Source organism: Nerophis ophidion, linkage group LG02, assembly GCF_033978795.1.
Source record: "Nerophis ophidion isolate RoL-2023_Sa linkage group LG02, RoL_Noph_v1.0, whole genome shotgun sequence".
NCBI lineage: Eukaryota > Metazoa > Chordata > Actinopteri > Syngnathiformes > Syngnathidae > Nerophis > Nerophis ophidion.
Window position 1 is genome coordinate 86867238 of NC_084612.1, and position 17159 is coordinate 86884396.

At 45.1% G+C, this 17159-nt stretch overlaps 1 protein-coding gene across 1 annotated transcript in view; it reads right to left on the reverse strand.

The window, feature by feature from the left end:
* Positions 1 to 413: 413 nt before the first annotated feature.
* LOC133547473 (zinc finger protein ZFP2-like) overlaps positions 414 to 17159 on the reverse strand; it is a 34852-nt gene continuing 18106 nt past the window's right edge. The window contains exon 3 of the mRNA XM_061893160.1: positions 414 to 11715. Within this exon, the coding sequence (XP_061749144.1) occupies positions 10742 to 11715 (974 nt within the window). The 3' untranslated portion in view covers positions 414 to 10741. The remainder of the gene's footprint in view (positions 11716 to 17159) is intronic.

The following is a 17159-nucleotide window of genomic DNA, read 5'->3' on the forward strand; positions in this document are numbered from 1 at the left end:
TAAGTTTTTTTTTCATTATTTATTCTCTACAAAAATCCTTCCGTAAAAGGAAAAAAAAATGTACGACGGAATGACGGACAGAAATACCCATTTTTTTTTAATATATACAAATTTATATATTAAAGGTAAATTGAGCAAATTGGCTATTTCTGGCAATGTATTTAAGTGTGTATCAAACTGGTAGCCCTTCGCATTAATCAGTACCCAAGAAGTAGCTCTTGGTTTCAAAAAGGTTGGTGACCCCTGGACTAGACTATAATAGTACAGCGCTAGTGTCTAGACTAAAGTGATCACTAGAGCTGTCCTATCTAGTCCTCGAGTCTGCTCGGATGGAAGACGCTTCAAGCAGGAGCCCAAAGCTTGCGAAAACATTAACGTTACTTGGCTTAAAAAAATTCACAAGAGACAACAACTTGTTTCTCGTGTAGTTTTTCGTTTATTCGTTTTTTCATGAATGGAAAAAAAGACCATTTCAACCGTTAACTCCATTGCTGTACCAAAAAAGTACCGCGGTATTAATGAATTAAAAGGTACGAAAGTTTTGGAATAATACCGGTACTTTTTATTTTTAAATCCACTCATGCTGCCGCGGTGCATGATTGTGTTAAAACGTGCACACTGAGCGCATCCGAGCAGAAAAAGTGTTGAAAGGAATAATGACTTAAAACTGCAATTATACTGGTTATTAAAAAGGGTGCACTGAAGTATTTGGGCTTCGAAACTATTGATAAAAGTGACGCTTTAAACACGGAGGCGCCGCGTTGCACGCTCTGCTTTAAAACATGCCTCGCCAAATGTGTCGATACGGTTTTACCACCTTTGCTTCAAACTTAGAAAAACATGACAAACATTCAGATCGGCCCAATGAGTTTAAAGAGTGACATTTAATGTAGTTAACATAGAGTCGAGACCCAGGATGGACCGCTCGTCGGGACCCAGGATGGACCGCTCGCCTGTATCGGTTGGGGACATCTCTACGCTGCTGATCCGCTTGAGATGGTTTCCTGTGGACGGGACTCTCACTGCTGTCTTGGAGCCACTATGGATTGAACTTTCACAGTATCATGTTAGACCCGCTCGACATCCATTGCTTTCGGTCCCCTAGAGGGGGGGGGTTGCCCACATCTGAGGTCCTCTCCAAGGTTTCTCATAGTCAGCATTGTCACTGGCGTCCCACTGAATGTGAATTCTCCCTGCCCACTGGGTGTGAGTTTTCCTTGCCCTTTTGTGGGTTCTTCCGAGGATGTTGTAGTCGTAATGATTTGTGCAGTCCTTTGAGACATTTGTGATTTGGGGCTATATAAATAAACATTGATTGATTGATTGATTGAGATGTTCAAACAGCTGGTTGGCTTGTTGCCAATTATTAGAGCAGTCCAAACCGCCCATCCATCATCATCTTCCGCTTATCCGAGGTCGGGTCGCGGGGGCAACAGCCTAAGCAGGGAAACCCAGACTTTCCTCTCCCCAGCCACTTCGTCTAGCTCTTCCCGGGGGATCCTGAGGCGTTCCCAGGCCAGCCGGGAGACATAGTCTTCCCAACGTGTCCTGGGTCTTCCCCGTGGCCTCCTACCGGTTGGACGTGCCCTAAACACCTCCCTAGGGAGGCGTTCGGGTGGCATCCTGACCAGATGCCCGAACCACCTCATCTGGCTCCTCTCCATGTGGAGGAGCAGCGGCTTTACTCTGAGTTCCTCCCGGATGGCAGAGCTTCTCACCCTATCTCTAAGGGAGAGCAGGAAACTCATTTGGGCCGCTTGTACCCGTGATCTTATCCTTTCGGTCATGACCCAAAGCTCATGACCATAGGTGAGGATGGGAACGTAGATCGACCGGTAAATTGAGAGCTTTGCCTTCCGGCTCAGCTCCCTCTTCACCACAACGGATCGGTACAACGTCCGCATTACTGAAGACGCCGCACCGATCCGCCTGTCGATCTCACGATCCACTCTTCCCCCACTTGTGAACAAGACTCCTAGGTATTTGAACTCCTCCACTTGGGGCAGGGTCTCCTCCCCAACCCGGAGATGGCACTCCACCCTTTTCCGGGCGAGAACCATGGACTCAGACTTGGAGGTGCTGATTCTCATTCCGGTCGCTTCACACTCGGCTGCGAACCGATCCAGTGAGAGCTGAAGATCCCGGTCAGATGAAGCCATCAGGACCACATCATCTGCAAAAAGCAGAGACCTAATCCTGCGGTCACCAAACCGGATCCCCTCAACGCCTTGGCTGCGCCTAGAAATTCTGTCCATAAAAGTTATGAACAGAATCGGTGCCAAAGGACAGCCTTGGCGGAGTCCAACCCTCACTGGAAATGTGTTCCACTTACTGCCGGCAATGCGGACCAAGCTCTGGCACTGATCGTACAGGGAGCGGACCGCCACAATAAGACAGTCCGGTACCCCATACTCTCTGAGCACTCCCCACAGGACTTCCCGAGGGACACGGTCGAATGCCTTCTCCAAGTCCACAAAGCACATGTAGACCGCCCGCGTAGTGTAAACTAATGCAAAGGAATTGATTGAATTTCGTAACAAATTCTCACTACCGTATTTCCTTGAATTGCCGCCGGGGCGCTAATTAATTTAAAAGCTCTTCTCACTCCGGCGTTTACCAAAGGCATGCGGTAAAGGCAAGCATGCGCTAATTATTTTAAAACCTCTTTTCACTCCGGCGTTTACCAAAGGCATGCGGTAAAGGCAAGCATGCGCTAATTATTTTAAAACCTCTTTTCACTCCGGCGCTTACCAAAGGCATGCGGTAAATTTAGGCCTGCGCTTATAAATTTGAGTGTGATGTAAGGATACCATCATGAAAAGCACATTTAATAAAAAAAAAACATTATCATGGTGTTAACTTTACTTATAAATGAAGTCCATGCGCAGCTCCTTCTGATCAAAAGCATCGATAACTTGTTTATAGAAGTCTTCCTTATCTTTCTTCAGTTTTAAAAGTCTCTCGGTCTTGATGGAGATCTTCTTTTATTACCTCCTGCTTCGATTGAAAGTCCAGTTTAGAAAACGGTTTTATTTTAGATATGTAATCCCCCGTGTTAAAAGTGCAAGCGAGAGGAAAAAATCAACGATCGCTGCTCACTCTTGCTGCTTGTTGTCACTTCTTCTGCGGCCGAGTTGTCGCAAGAAGGATCACTAGCGCCCTCTACCACCAGGAGGCGGGAGTCATTTAATGACTCATATTTGACACACGCAGCTACGGTATATTAATAAAACATAGCGGTTCTTTTTAGCATATCCGATAGCTTGGACCTTAAATCCTACGGAATAGCTCTTAATCTTCTTCCCTTTATGCGATTTCGAATTATTGAAATCAGCCTCCTCCATTTTGAAAATGATGACAGGTGAAGTGTCACTCGTGACGTCTCAAGTTTGACAAGGCGGTAATACTAAGCATGCGCTAATTATTTTGCGAGGCGAGTTTGACCCGGCAGTAATTCAAGGCAGGCGCATACTATATGCCCGGCGGCAATTCAAGGAAATACGGTATGTGCAAATGTGACTACCGCTTAGGTGCAGGGATGTAGAAAATGGTGTCCGAATTCAGAGGGGAGATTACAAAGCTCTACCACCCTTGTTGCTTCATTTGGAAGGTGTAGTGGTCGTGGTTGAGGGAGAACATTGGGACAGGAACCAAGTCTGTGAGTCTGCTCTGAGGAGAGACGTTTTAGTAGGCCACCAAAGACTATGATAGGACAGCAGGAGTGGCCACTAGATGTGTCCTATTTATAGGGGAAATACTAGAACTGTCCCATCTCGTCTAGGGTGAGAACTAGAGCTGTGGTATCATGTCTTTGAATCTGCTCCAATGGGAGACGTTTCAAGCAGGCGACCAAAGACTATGATAGGACAGCACTAATGGCCGCTAGAGGTGTCCTATCTATAGAGCGAACACTAGAGCTGTCCTATTTAGTCTAGAGTGAGCACTCGAGCTGTCCCATCTCGTCTCGAGCGAGAACTAGAGGTGTCGTATCTTGTCTTTGAGTCTGCTCCAATGAGAGACGTTTCAAGCAGGCCACCAAAGACTATGATAGGACAGCACTAATGGCCGCTAGATGTGTCCTATCTATAGAGTGAGCACTAGAGCTGTCCTATCTCGTCTAGATTGAGAACTAGAGCTGTCGTATCTAGTCTTTGAGTCTGCTCTAATGAGAGACGTTTCAAGCAGGCGACCAAAGACTATGATAGGACAGCACGAGTGGCCGCTAGATGTGTCCTATCTATAGAGTGAGCACTAGAGATGTCCCATCTCGTCTGGATTGAGAACTAGAGCTGTCGTATCTTGTCTTTGAGTCTGCTCCAATGAGAGACGTTTCAAGCAGGGCACCAAAGACTATGATAGGACAGCACGAGTGGGCGCTAGATGTGTCTTATCTATAGAGTGAGCACTAGAGCTGTCCTATCTCGCCTAGATTGAGAACTAGAGCTGTCGTATCTAGTCTTTGAGTCTGCTCTAATGAGAGACGTTTCAAGCAGGCGACCAAAGACTATGATAGGACAGCACGAGTGGCCGCTAGATGTGTCTTATCTATAGAGTGAGCACTAGAGCTGTCCTATCTCGTCTAGATTGAGAACTACAGCTTTCGTATCTAGTCTTTGAGTCTGCTCTAATGAGAGACGTTTCAAGCAGGCCACCAAAGACTATGATAGGACAGCACTAGTGGCCGCTAGAGGTGTCCTATCTATAGAGCGAGCACTAGAGCTGTCCCATCTAGTATAGAGTGAGAACTAGAGCTGTTGTGTCATAGTCTTTGAGTCTGCTCTAATTAGAGACGTTTCAAGCAGGCCACCAAAGACTATGATAGGACAGCACTAGTGGCCGCAAGAGGTGTCCTATCTATAGAGTGAGCACTAAAGCTGTCCTATTTTGCCTAGTGTGAGCACTCGAGCTGTCCCATCTCGTCTCGAGCGAGAACTAGAGGTGTCGTATCTTGTCTTTGAGTCTGCTCCAATGAGAGACGTTTCAAGCAGGCGACCAAAGACTATGATAGGACAGCACTAGTGGCCGCTAGAGGTGTCCTATCTATAGAGTGAGCACTAGAGCTGTCCCATCTCGTCTAGATTGAGAACTAGAGCTGTCGTATGTAGTCTTTGAGTCTGTTCCAATGAGAGACGTTTCAAGCAGGCCACCATAGACCATGATAGGACAGCACTAGTGGCCGCTAGAGGTGTCCTATCTATAGAGTGAGCACTAAAGCTGTCCTATTTAGTCTAGAGTGAGCACTCGAGCTGTCCCATCTCGTCTCGAGTGAGAACTAGAGCTGTCGTATCTTGTCTTTGAATCTGCTCCAATGAGAGACGTTTAAAGCAGGCCACCAAAGACTATGATAGGACAGCACGAATGGCCGCTAGAGGTGTCCTATCTATAGAGCGAACACTAGAGCTGTCCCATCTCGTCTAGAGTGAGAACTAGAGCTGTCGTATCTAGTCTTTGAGTCTGCTCTAATGAGAGACGTTTCAAGCAGGCCACCAAAGACTATGATAGGACAGCACTAATGGCCGCTAGAGGTGTCCTATCTATAGAGCGAACACTAGAGCTGTCCCATCTCGTCTAGAGTGAGAACTAGAGCTGTCGTATCTTGTCTTTGAGTCTGCTCTAATGAGAGACGTTTCAAGCAGGCCACCAAAGACTATGATAGGACAGCACTAGTGGCCGCTAGAGGTGTCCTATCTATAGAGCGAGCACTAGAGCTGTTCCATCTAGTATGGAGTGAGAACTAGAGCTGTTGTGTCATAGTCTTTGAGTCTGCTCTAATTAGAGACGTTTCAAGCAGGCCACCAAAGACTATGATAGGACAGCACTAGTGGCCGCAAGAGGTGTCCTATCTATAGAGTGAGCACTAAAGCTGTCCTATTTTGCCTAGTGTGAGCACTCGAGCTGTCCCATCTCGTCTCGAGCGAGAACTAGAGGTGTCGTATCTTGTCTTTGAATCTGCTCCAATGAGAGACGTTTAAAGCAGGCTACCAAAGACTATGATAGGACAGCACGAGTGGGCGCTAGATTTGTCTAACTATAGAGTGAGCACTAGAGCTGTCCTATCTCGTCTAGATTGAGAACTAGAGCTGTCGTATCTAGTCTTTGAGTCTGCTCTAATGAGAGACGTTTCAAGCAGGCCACCAAAGACTATGATAGGACAGCACTAGTGGCCGCTAGAGGTGTCCTATCTATAGAGTGAGCACTAAAGCTGTCCTATTTAGTCTAGAGTGAGCACTCGAGCTGTCCCATCTCGTCTCGAGTGAGAACTAGAGCTGTCGTATCTTGTCTTTGAATTTGCTCCAATGAGAGACGTTTAAAGCAGGCCACCAAAGACTATGATAGGACAGCACTAATGGCCGCTAGAGGTGTCCTATCTATAGAGCGAACACTAGAGCTGTCCCATCTCGTCTAGAGTGAGAACTAGAGCTGTCGTATCTAGTCTTTGAGTCTGCTCTAATGAGAGACGTTTCAAGCAGGCCACCAAAGACTATGATAGGACAGCACTAGTGGCCGCTAGAGGTGTCCTATGTATAGAGCGAACACTAGAGCTGTCCCATCTCGTCTAGAGTGAGAACTAGAGCTGTCGTATCTTGTCTTTGAGTCTGCTCTAATGAGAGACGTTTCAAGCAGGCCACCAAAGACTATGATAGGACAGCACTAATGGCCGCTAGAGGTGTCCTATCTATAGAGCGAGCACTAGAGCTATCCCATCTCGCCTTGAGTGAGAACTAGAGCTGTCGTATTTAGTCTTTGAGTCTGCTCTAATGAGAGACGTTTCAAGCAGGCCACCAAAGACTATGATAGGACAGTACTAGTGGCCACTAGAGGTGTCCTATCTATAGAGTGCGCACTAAAGCTGTCCTATTTAGTCTAAGGTGAGCACTCGAGCTGTCCCATCTCGTCTCGAGCGAGAACCAGAGGTGTCGTATCTTGTCTTTGAGTCTGTTCCAATGAGAGACGTTTCAAGCAGGCCACCAAAGACTATGATAGGACAGCACTAGTGGCCGCTAGAGGTGTCCTATCTATAGAGCGAACACTAGAGCTGTCCCATCTCGTCTAGAGTGAGAACTAGAGCTGTCGTATATAGTTTTTGAGTCTGCTCTAATGAAAGATGTTTCAAGCAGGCCACCAAAGACGACAATAGGAGAACGCTAGTGGCCACCATATGTGTCTGATGTGGTCTAAAATGAACACTACAGCTGTCCTATCTAGTCTTCAAGTAGGCTCTGATAAGAGACATTTCAAGTAGGCGACCAAAGACGAGAGTAAGACAGCCCTAGTGGCCACTATATGTGTCCTATTTGGTCTAAAATGAACACTAGAAATGTCCTATCCAGTTTAGAGTAAGCACTAAAGCTGTCCTATCTCGTCTATAATGAGAACTAGAGCTGTCGTATCTAGTCTTTGAGTCTGCTCTAATGAGAGACGTTTCAAGCAGGGCACCAAAGACTATGATAGGACAGCAGTAGTGGCCGCTAGAGGTGTCCTATCTATAGAGTGAGCACTAGAGCTGTCCCATCTCGTCTGGATTGAGAACTAGAGCTGTCGTATCTAGTCTTTGAGTCTGCTCTAATGAGAGACGTTTCAAGCAGGCCACCAAAAACTATGATAGGACAGCACTAGTGGCCACTAGAGGTGTCCTATCTATAGAGCGAGCACTAGAGCTGTCCCATCTAGTATGGAGTGAGAACTAGAGCTGTTGTGTCATAGTCTTTGAGTCTGCTCTAATTAGAGACGTTTCAAGCAGGCCACCAAAGACTATGATAGGACAGCACTAGTGGCCGCAAGAGGTGTCCTATCTATAGAGTGAGCACTAAAGCTGTCCTATTTTGCCTAGTGTGAGCACTCGAGCTGTCCCATCTCGTCTCGAGCGAGAACTAGAGCTGTCGTATCTTGTCTTTGAATCTGCTCCAATGAGAGACGTTTAAAGCAGGCTACCAAAGACTATGATAGGACAGCACGAGTGGGCGCTAGATTTGTCTAACTATAGAGTGAGCACTAGAGCTGTCCTATCTCGTCTAGATTGAGAACTAGAGCTGTCGTATCTAGTCTTTGAGTCTGCTCTAATGAGAGACGTTTCAAGCAGGCCACCAAAGACTATGATAGGACAGCACTAGTGGCCGCTAGAGGTGTCCTATCTATAGAGCGAGCACTAGAGCTGTCCCATCTCGTCTAGAGTGAGAACTAGAGCTGTCGTATCTTGTCTTTGAGTCTGCTCTAATGAGAGACGTTTCAAGCAGGCCACCAAAAACTATGATAGGACAGCACTAGTGGCCACTAGAGGTGTCCTATCTATAGAGTGAGCACTAAAGCTGTCCTATTTAGTCTAGAGTGAGCACTCGAGCTGTCCCATCTCGTCTCGAGTGAGAACTAGAGCTGTCGTATCTTGTCTTTGAATTTGCTCCAATGAGAGACGTTTAAAGCAGGCCACCAAAGACTATGATAGGACAGCACTAATGGCCGCTAGAGGTGTCCTATCTATAGAGCGAACACTAGAGCTGTCCCATCTCGTCTAGAGTGAGAACTAGAGCTGTCGTATCTAGTCTTTGAGTCTGCTCTAATGAGAGACGTTTCAAGCAGGCCACCAAAGACTATGATAGGACAGCACTAGTGGCCGCAAGAGGTGTCCTATCTATAGAGTGAGCACTAAAGCTGTCCTATTTTGCCTAGTGTGAGCACTCGAGCTGTCCCATCTCGTCTCGAGCGAGAACTAGAGGTGTCGTATCTTGTCTTTGAATCTGCTCCAATGAGAGACGTTTAAAGCAGGCTACCAAAGACTATGATAGGACAGCACGAGTGGGCGCTAGATTTGTCTAACTATAGAGTGAGCACTAGAGCTGTCCTATCTCGTCTAGATTGAGAACTAGAGCTGTCGTATCTAGTCTTTGAGTCTGCTCTAATGAGAGACGTTTCAAGCAGGCCACCAAAGACTATGATAGGACAGCACTAGTGGCCGCTAGAGGTGTCCTATCTATAGAGCGAGCACTAGAGCTGTCCCATCTCGTCTAGAGTGAGAACTAGAGCTGTCGTATCTAGTCTTTGAGTCTGCTCTAATGAGAGACGTTTCAAGCAGGCCACCAAAAACTATGATAGGACAGCACTAGTGGCCACTAGAGGTGTCCTATCTATAGAGTGAGCACTAAAGCTGTCCTATTTAGTCTAGAGTGAGCACTCGAGCTGTCCCATCTCGTCTCGAGTGAGAACTAGAGCTGTCGTATCTTCTCTTTGAATTTGCTCCAATGAGAGACGTTTAAAGCAGGCCACCAAAGACTATGATAGGACAGCACTAATGGCCGCTAGAGGTGTCCTATCTATAGAGCGAGCACTAGAGCTATCCCATCTCGCCTTGAGTGAGAACTAGAGCTGTCGTATTTAGTCTTTGAGTCTGCTCTAATGAGAGACGTTTCAAGCAGGCCACCAAAGACTATGATAGGACAGCACTAGTGGCCACTAGAGGTGTCCTATGTATAGAGCGAACACTAGAGCTGTCCCATCTCGTCTAGAGTGTGAACTAGAGCTGTCGTATCTTGTCTTTGAGTCTGCTCTAATGAGAGACGTTTCAAGCAGGCCACCAAAGACGACAATAGGAGAACGCTAGTGGCCACCATATGTGTCTTATTTGGTCTAAAATGAACACTACAGCTGTCCTATCTAGTCTTCGAATAGGCTCTGATGAGAGACATTTCAAGCAGGCGACCAAAGACGATAGTAAGACAGCGCTAGTGGCCACTATATGTGTCCTATTTGGTATAAAATGAACACTAGAAATGTCCTTTTCAGTCTAGGGCAAGCACTAGAGCTGTCCTATCTCGGCTATAATGAGAACTAGAGCTGTCGTATCTAGTCTTTGAGTCTTCTCTAATGAGAGACGTTTCAAGCAGGCGACCAAAAACGACCTTAGGACAGCACTCCTGGCCACTATATTTGTCCTATTTGGTCTAAAATGAACACTGCAGCTGTCCTATGTAGTCTAGTGTGAGCACTGGAGCTGTCCCATCTAGTCTTGAGTGAGCACTGTAGCTGTACTATCTAGTCCTTAATTGTGCTCTGATGAGTGACATTTCAAGCAAGCTACGGGACTATTAAGAGCAGTGTCCTATCTAGTCTCGAATGAGCACTAGCGCTGTCCTATCTAGTCTAGAGTGAACACTATAGCAGCCGACCAAATCAAGTTTAGAGTGAGCACTACAGTGAGCGCTAGAGCTGTCGTATCTATTCTGGTGTGAGAACTAGAGCGGTCGTATCTAGTCTAGAGTGACAACTAGAGCTGTCTTACCTACTTTAGAGTGAGCATTAGAGCTGTCCTATCTAGTCTTGAGTGAGTAGTAGAGCTGTCGCATTTAGTTTTTGAGTCTGCTCTGATGAGACACGTTTCAAACAGGCTACCAAAGACTGCAATAGGACAGCGCTAGTGGCATGTAGAGGTGTCCTATCTGTTGAGTGACCACTAGCACTGTCCTATCTAGTCTGGTGTGAGCAGTACAGTTGTCTTATCTAATGTTTTACTCTGTTTTCATGAAGTACATTTCAAGCAGGCTACTCAAGACAGGACAGCGCTAGTGGGCACTTGAGCTGTCCTAGTGGACTATAGCTGTCCTATCTCGTCTAGAGGGAGCACTAGAACTGTCCTATGTAGTCTTTGGCCATGACACACAAAGCCTACTCGGACGAAAGACATTTCAAGCAGGCTTCTTCAGGTCATGTTCAAAGAATGAATAGGACAGCTATAGTGGGGAAAAACGCTGTCCTAGCTAGTCGATTCAACACACGCGTGTTTGCTCAGCCGCTTCCTGTCACAGAATTTTTGATCACAGACCTTACAACTGACCGATTTGTTTCCGGTGTGTGTCCTGGCGTGTCGAACCAGGGCTGAGCGGAAACTAAACCTTGCGCCGCAGACTGAACATGAGAACGGTTTCTCTCCCGTGTGTGTGCCTGCGTGTTCCATTAAGTAAGCCTTCACAGAGAACTTTTTGCCGCACACCGAGCAGGAAAAGGGCTTCTCCCCCGTGTGTGTCCGTGTGTGTCGAGTAAACGCCGAGCGGTCCCCGAAGCGCGTCGCGCAAACCACGCAGGAAAAGGGTTTTTCTCCCGTGTGCGTTCGCGTGTGCGTGACCAAATGTTCCTTCAGGGAGAACATTTTAGCGCAATACGCGCATCCGAAGGGCTTCTCCCCGGTGTGCGTTTTGGTGTGTATCACCAGGCTGACTTTTCGAGAGAATCTTTCGCCGCAAAGCGAGCAGGAAAACGGTTTTTCCCCCGTGTGTCGCCGCATGTGAGTCGTCAAATTTGATTTGTGAGAGAAGGTTTGAGCGCAGACCGAACACGAAAACGGCTTCTCGCCGGTGTGCGTTCTCGTGTGCGACATCAAATGTTCATTTCGAGGGAATCTTTTCCCGCAAAAAGAACAACCGAAGGGTTTTTCCTCCGTGTGACACCTCATGTGTCTTTTTAAGTGCCGCTTGTCACCAAACCTTTTGTCACATTGAGGACATTTGAAGTGTTTGTTGTCAGTAGGACACGTCTTTTCACCTTTAGAGTCTCCACCGTCTTCACGCTTCACCGTCACACAAGTCCCGGGAAACTTGCTGGTGTCAGCATCCTCCTGAGTCCGCGCTTGCTCCTCCTCTTCCTCTTTCATGTTGGGGGGCTGTGGCTCCTCCTCCTCCACCCTGGAGCTCCAATCCTGCTGCTCCGGAGGAAGATCTTCCTCGCCGATGTCTGCAGGACACAAGATTATTTTTTATTGCAGTTTTACAAATAGAAATAGGACTCGAAAATGGCAATGTTAAAGGCCTACTAAAACCCACTACTACCGACCACGCAGTCTGATAGTTTATATATCAATGATGAAATATTAACATTGCAACACATGCCAATACGGAATTTTTAGTTTACTAAATTGCAATTTTAAATTTCCCGCAGTGTCGTGTTAAAAACGTTGCGGTAAGATGACGCGTGCGTCTGACGTCTCGGGTTGTAGCGGACATTATTTTCCAGCCCGATCCAAGCTAAAAGTAGTCTGCTTTATTCGCATAATTACACAGTATTCTGGACATCTGTGTTGCTGAATCTTTTGCAATTTCTTCAATTAATAATGGAGAAGTCAAAGTAGAAAGATGGAGGTGGGAAGCTTTTAGCCTTTAGCCACACAAACATACGGTGATTCCTTTTTTAAAATTCCCGAAGGTGAAGCTTTATTATGGATCAGAGCGGTCAAGCGAACATGGATCCCGACTACATGTCTACCGGCAGTTTTCGGTGAGAAAATTGTGGTAACAAGTCGCCTCTTACCGGAGACATCAGCGGAGCTTCCGTCCTGCTGCAGCTGCCGTGACTTCCCTCAGAGACCCTGGCGTCAACACACCCGTGGCCACACCCCTCCGACTTTCAGGTACTATTTAATCTCACTAAAACATTAGCAACACAATAGGCAGATAAGGGATTTTCCAGAATTATCCTAGTAAATGTGTCTAATAAAATCTGTATCGCTCCCACTGCAATCGCCTATTTTTTTTTTCCTAGTCCTTCACTCTAAATTTCCTCATCCACAAATCTTTCATCCTCGCTCAAATTAATGGTGAAATTGTCGCTTTCTCGATCCGAATAGCTCTAACTGCTGCTGGCTATGACTGTAAACAATGTGAGGATGTGAGGATCCCTACAACCCGTGACGTTACGCGCACATCGTCTGCTACTTCCGGTAAAGGCAAGGCTTTTTTATTAGCGACCAAAACTTGCGAACTTTATCGTCGATGTTCTCTACTAAATCCTTTGAGCAAAAATATGGCAATATCGCAAAATGATCAAGTGTGACACATTGAATGGACCTGCTATCCCTGTTTAAATCTAATTTCAGTAGGCTTCAAATAACAAGCCACTATTTGCCAAGAAACACATTTTCAGCTTTTTATGGTCTTTTGGATGGCCTTCATCAGGTCGGGTGTTGTTGATATACTCTAGTTCCGGGCTATAAAACGATATCTATAGATGTCGCAAAGGACACATATCAATAAAACATGCGTTTGATAAGAAGATCGTTGTTTTTTACCTTCATTGGAATAAACTGCAAAATTGCAAAGCAAGGTTGGTTGCATTAACAAAGGAACTTTCTCTCTGGTAACAGAGCAAGCAGGAATTGATCAATCAATCAATCAATCAATGTTTATTTATATAGCCCCAAATCACAAATGTCTCAGAGGACTGCACAAATCATTACGACTACAACATCCTCGGAAGAACCCACAAAAGGGCAAGGAAAACTCACACCCAGTGGGCAGGGAGAATTCACATCCAGTGGGACGCCAGCGACAATGCTGACTATGAGAAACCTTGGAGAGGACCTCAGATGTGGGCAACCCCCCCCCTCTAGGGGACCGAAAGCAATGGATGTCGAGCGGGTCTAACATGATACTGTGAAAGTTCAATCCATAGTGGCTCCAAGACAGCAGTGAGAGTCCCGTCCACAGGAAACCATCTCAAGCGGATCAGCAGCATAGAGATGTCCCCAACCGATACAGGCGAGCGGTCCATCCTGGGTCCCGACGAGCGGTCCATCCTGGGTCTCGACTCTGGACAGTCAGTACTTCATCCCTGGTCATCGGACCGGACCCCCTCCACAAGGGAGGGGGGGACATAGGAGAAAGAAAAGAAGCGGCAGATCAACTGGTCTAAAAAGGAGGTCTATTTAAAGGCTAGAGTATACAGATGAGTTTTAAGATGAGACTTAAATGCTTCTACTGAGGTAGCATCTCGAACTGTTCCCGGGAGGGCATTCCAGAGTACTGGAGCCCGAACGGAAAACGCTCTATAGCCCGCAGACTTTTTTTGAGCTCTAGGAATCACTAATAAGCCGGAGTCTTTTGAACGCAGATTTCTTGCCGGGACATATGGTACAATACAATCGGCAAGATAGGATGGAGCTAGACCGTGTAGTATTTTATACGTAAGTAGTAAAACCTTAAAGTCACATCTTAAGTGCACAGGAAGCCAGTGCAGGTGAGCCAGAATTGATCACTGATCAGTGAGAGTGACGCAGCCAATCAGGTAACAGTATCAACCATTATGGTTTTGTTGCTTAATTTTCTGGTCTCGTGGATTATTCCTAACATGGAGTAAGAAGAGAAAGTAAAAATGAGTGCTGAGAGCGAACAAATTGTGGATCAAACAGGAGAAGTCACCTCAAAAGTTTTTTTTTTTCCCCCCAAAAGGACCGTAGTCAGACCAATGTGGTCAGTAAATGATGCAAAGGGCTCATCCCCACCCAGACCGGTAATACCACACCACTTCAGCCGTGCTCACCCTTTAGAGCACAGCCGTAACTTCCTGGCACTAAACCTGCAGAAAACACTTCTTTTCAGGTTCCTCTATGTTTATATTTTCACACTTTACACTATTTTCTTACACGTTTTAAGTCATTCTTACATATTCCCTATTTTAGCACCTTAACGAGGTTATTGAAAGTGTTTAATGTGGTTTTAGAATTGTGTTTACATTGAGGGTTACTTCCATGCTTGTGTTGACATGTGATATCTGAGGGATTATAATCAGAGGAAGGTTACGTTTTAAATAAAAATGTTTACATTGAACATATTTTTTGCGGGTCCTTATTTTCGACGTGTCATTAAAAAATAGCAATATTTATCGATATTGACCAATACAAAACACGGAAACTCAAAAAGGGCCACCTTTCTCTTGGGAGCTTTTTAGCCCGTAAATAACATTAGTTTTGTCATAAATGAGTTATTTCAGTGACCATTGGTGTGGTTTTCTTTCCTTCACAGAAACATATCAACAATAGGCCCTTTTTCCACCGCAGGATTTTTTTCCGGAACTACACCATAAATAAAGTCCCCCCTGTGTTTCCACCAAAACTTAACCGAGTAGTTATAGTTCTTCAGGAACCTTTTGGAGTTCCTTCCTGCCAGGTGGGATTTTTAGAACCTTTTCGGGGGCGAACTGTGCTGTCGAACGCTGATTGGTTGAACAAAGTTGGGGGCGTTCCTAAACCTTATTTTTACCACTTATTTCTTATTCCTTGTCTATTTTTAAAACAACAAACTTGAAAACGGAGAAAACTTACAGGAACTTTTGAGGGGGCATTTTTGTGCTGAAGATCGCTGATGAGTGGAACTATCTTGGAAGTGTTTTTACTCAGTTGTAGTCTATAAACTATATGCAGTTGATAGTTGTTACAAACATAATTTCAATATGCAAAACTACGAGAAGTGGATGGACTCTTTTAAACGTATTTATAGAGGAATACGAAGCTGGACCTCAGCTGCTTACTACTCTGACTTCATTGGATATATGTGAAAAAAAGCAAATTGTCAGGCTTGCTCCTGACAGTTTGTTTGTGTTTTAGTTTTTCCTGTGTGTGTGTCGTATTTCCTGTCTTTAGTTCCTGTCAGCGCTCTTATTTTGTCTGTTTCCTGTCTTTCTCCCTGAGTGCTGTGTCCCCTCAGCTGCGGCTGATTGGCACCTGGCCGCACCTGGTGTCAATCAGCCCGCTCCTATTTGGACCTGTCTTCCCATCCAGTCAGTGCTGGATTATTGTCGATGTCACTTCCGTATTGTCGCTCCTGTCGTGTCGTGTCATTGTAGCGTAGCGGTAAGCTATATTTTGGTATCTGTTTGTAGCTTACTGTCTTTTGTTCCCTGCTTCTGTTTTGTTTTCATTCTACAAGTAAGGACTTCTGTTTTCCTGCTCGCTACCCGCTCCTAAGGTTTTTGTAGCTCCCATGCTAGCACTTTTAGTTTTGTTATCCGCCTCGTGCGCGCTTTTTGTTGTACCTCTTTTGTTCTTGTTCTAGTATTTTAGTTAAAACATGTTTACCTGCAAAATGCCTGCCTTCTTCTCTGCTTCTTGGGGTTCATCACCAACTAACTCTGACACAAATAACATCAAATATTAACTATTTACTTGAGTATATTTAGTAAAAGCAATCAGTGACAAGAAGTGACCCGAGTGAAAAGAATGCTAATACTATCAAGCTGAAGTGACGTGTTTGTGTTGTCTGCGTGAGATGAACACGGACATTTATTATTTATATATTGTTATTTACAGCTGAAATGGGCCAAAAGGATTTGCCTGATCCCTTATGAGTTCATCATTTACCTAGAGGACGACTTTCTGACAGTTGGACATTGCGGACAAAAGCCAGACTTTATATGAAAAGTTGGGTACACTATATATTGTTTTGTACAGTACATACTTGCTTTGTATTTGTATCCCCGCTTCCGCCATCCTAGTCAATGCCGTTGTGTCCTTGGGCAAGGCATTTTACCCACCTGCTCCCAGTGCCACCCACACTGGTTTAATTGTAACTTAGATATTGGGTTTCAGTATGTAAAGCGCTTTGAGTCAATAGAGGAAAAAGCGCTATATAAATATAATTCACTTATTTCATTTACTTACTTTTTAGTAAAAGAACTGTGACCTAATGTCTGTTTATTTACATGGTATCCGTGTAGGAATACAGAACAGGCCAAAAGTTAGGACAGCCCTTCTAATTTCAATGTGTTTTCTATATTTTCATGACTATTTACATTGTAGATCAGGCCTGGGCAATTATTTCGAGTCGGGGGCCACATTTCGAAAAAAAAAATGTGTCTGGGGGGCCGGTATATTTATTTTTAGGAACATTAATACAAAACCTCACAATAATATCCGATTGGATGTTAAATACGTTATGACAGACCGCCTTAAAAAACGCAATGGAATTTTAAATTTTTCTATGAACGATAAAACACTGAATATTGAAAAAATATGAATGTCACACCCGCATTCGATCGACATATAAGTGAAACGCAACAAAAATGCAACAAACAGTGAAATATGAATGCGAAGGGTACAAAATAAACTCACCTACAATCTGATACATCTGATATTTGCTGAATTACCCCCAGGGTTCAATAAAGTACTTTCTATTGTATTTTATATGTCACCAAGCTTTAGAACTTTGTTGTGAAAATCTTCTTCCGCGTCTGAGGAAACGCTTCCCGCCCACACTGCTTGGTGTCTCGTCTGAGCTGCTGTGACGTAGATGACCATAGTAACTAATTAGATGATCATGGTAACTAATTGGATTACCATAGTAACTGGTGTATCATCCATAAGCGCAGATTCCGAACAACTGAAATACTTTGTATAGTTGAAGACTTAC